Below are 1,709 nucleotides of genomic sequence, written 5' to 3'. Positions count from 1 at the left end.
TTGTGAATTGTTTAAAAAATTAATTCCACTACCTTTCTTGTTGCTCTGTTTTGCTGCCTCCCATTAAATATTCTCTTCTCTTCTCTCTCAGTTCAAGTAAGGTAGACATATTCAAACAATAATCAATTAAACTGGTCCCTCCTCTTAACTCCTTCATGTGCTGGACACAACCTGACTGAAACTCTAATGGTAAAGACACATATCATCATGATCATGATACATGTAAGTGATACCAGGGTAATACTACAGTACAGGGTGAAAAAAAGCTAAGTAACATCAGTAGTACACAGGTAGTTCGTAGGTAGTTATTTTACTTCGTTACTGCCCAGTCACATGTTCTGTAGTAGCAAGTGCTCACTCGCTCTAGAGGCTCTCAAAGGACTTGAGGATGCTTCTCTTGGCTGTCTGTGCTCTCCAAGTTCATCTCTACTGCTGCTCTCTGCTGTTAGAAACCTGTTTAGGAGGCTCTTCGCTCAATTCACCGTCAAGCTACTGTCCTGCTACTGACCATACATGCACTACTACTACTGGTGGGTTTGCGCATGCGCAATGAAGAAGCAGTGAACTACCTACACAACAGTAGAGTAGCTACTTAGCTTTTTTTTCCGCAGGGTAATGTTACCTTCTCTTGGTGAGGCAGTTGGTTTGGGTCCATCAAAATGAAGAGGAAGGGGAGGCTTCCTGTGACCTGATTTCAACTGAGAGAGTAACCTCTGGATATCAAGATGACCACTCCCCCTATCAGTGGGTGGGGTCTCCTCTTTAACTTCTGATACAGCAACAGGAGTTTCACCTATATAGATATACAAAAAATACACAGTAAATATACAGAAAATATACAAAGAATATACAGAGAATACACAATGTGCTGAGAGTATACTAAGATTACCGTACGGTTGGTAAATTTCGTGGGGTATTAATTTTCGTTAATTTTGTGGTTTATTTTTATCCACGAAATTTTAACCCCTACCCACCCACACATAAAAGCTAATTAACGGGCCATGCATATTATATCTGTTACTCCATATTCCACCATAAGGAAACTAGTCCAGTAGATCCAAGTGAAAAAAAGTTTGCTAACTACCACCCACGAATATTAGCTTCTAAGGACATTTTGGAGAAAACACAAGATTTTGGACCCTCAAATATTACCAACCGTACAGTATATACAACAATATACAGAGAATATAAAATGTACTGATAGTATACTAACTATATACAAAAATATACAAACATATATGTAAGAATGCATGTATATACAGGAAACAATTATAAATAGATTACCTTTACTAATTATCAATTTCTTCAAGTAATCATGGCAGTCACATATGATATTCTTTAATAAAATAACATCATCAACACACAAGACTCCATCATTGCCTCCAGGAACACACAAACTCAATATCAGACGTAGCAATGGAAGGGAATGAGTGGAATCACACTTTGGTAGCAAGTAAAAGGAGTGGTTTAATAACTGCTTTGATAAAGTACTGATGATTGGAAACTGGGCAGATTTAAACTCTGAAAAGAGAGAGAGGGAGAGCAAGAGAATAAATTGAAGTATACTGTAAATCTTGTATATTTCAAGTGATGGTAATTTTCGTATACCATATAGCACTTTATTTTCGAGGAGCTAAACTTTCACTATTTTCGCAGTTAGCATGAAACCGCAAAATTAAAGATCCACTAAAATTTCAATGGCCATAAAG

The 1,709-nt window shown here is 37.2% G+C and overlaps 1 protein-coding gene across 1 annotated transcript; it reads right to left on the bottom strand.

Moving 5' to 3' along the window:
- Positions 1 to 28: 28 nt before the first annotated feature.
- On the bottom strand, positions 29 to 1,617 carry LOC109588677 (uncharacterized; the record flags this gene model as incomplete). The annotated part of the gene is made up of 3 exons (XM_020004815.1): positions 29 to 183; positions 623 to 793; positions 1,285 to 1,617. Coding segments are annotated over 3 exons (659 nt in total), but the record flags the coding sequence as incomplete, so codon positions are not given.
- Between the last annotated feature and the right edge of the window lie 92 nt (positions 1,618 to 1,709).

The sequence above is a fragment of the Amphimedon queenslandica genome, unplaced genomic scaffold (genome assembly GCF_000090795.2).
Source record: "Amphimedon queenslandica unplaced genomic scaffold, v1.1 AMPQUscaffold_11938, whole genome shotgun sequence".
Taxonomy (NCBI): domain Eukaryota; kingdom Metazoa; phylum Porifera; class Demospongiae; order Haplosclerida; family Niphatidae; genus Amphimedon; species Amphimedon queenslandica.
The sequence above is the reverse complement of the archived record's forward strand: the minus strand, read 5'-3'. Positions and strand labels throughout refer to the sequence as shown.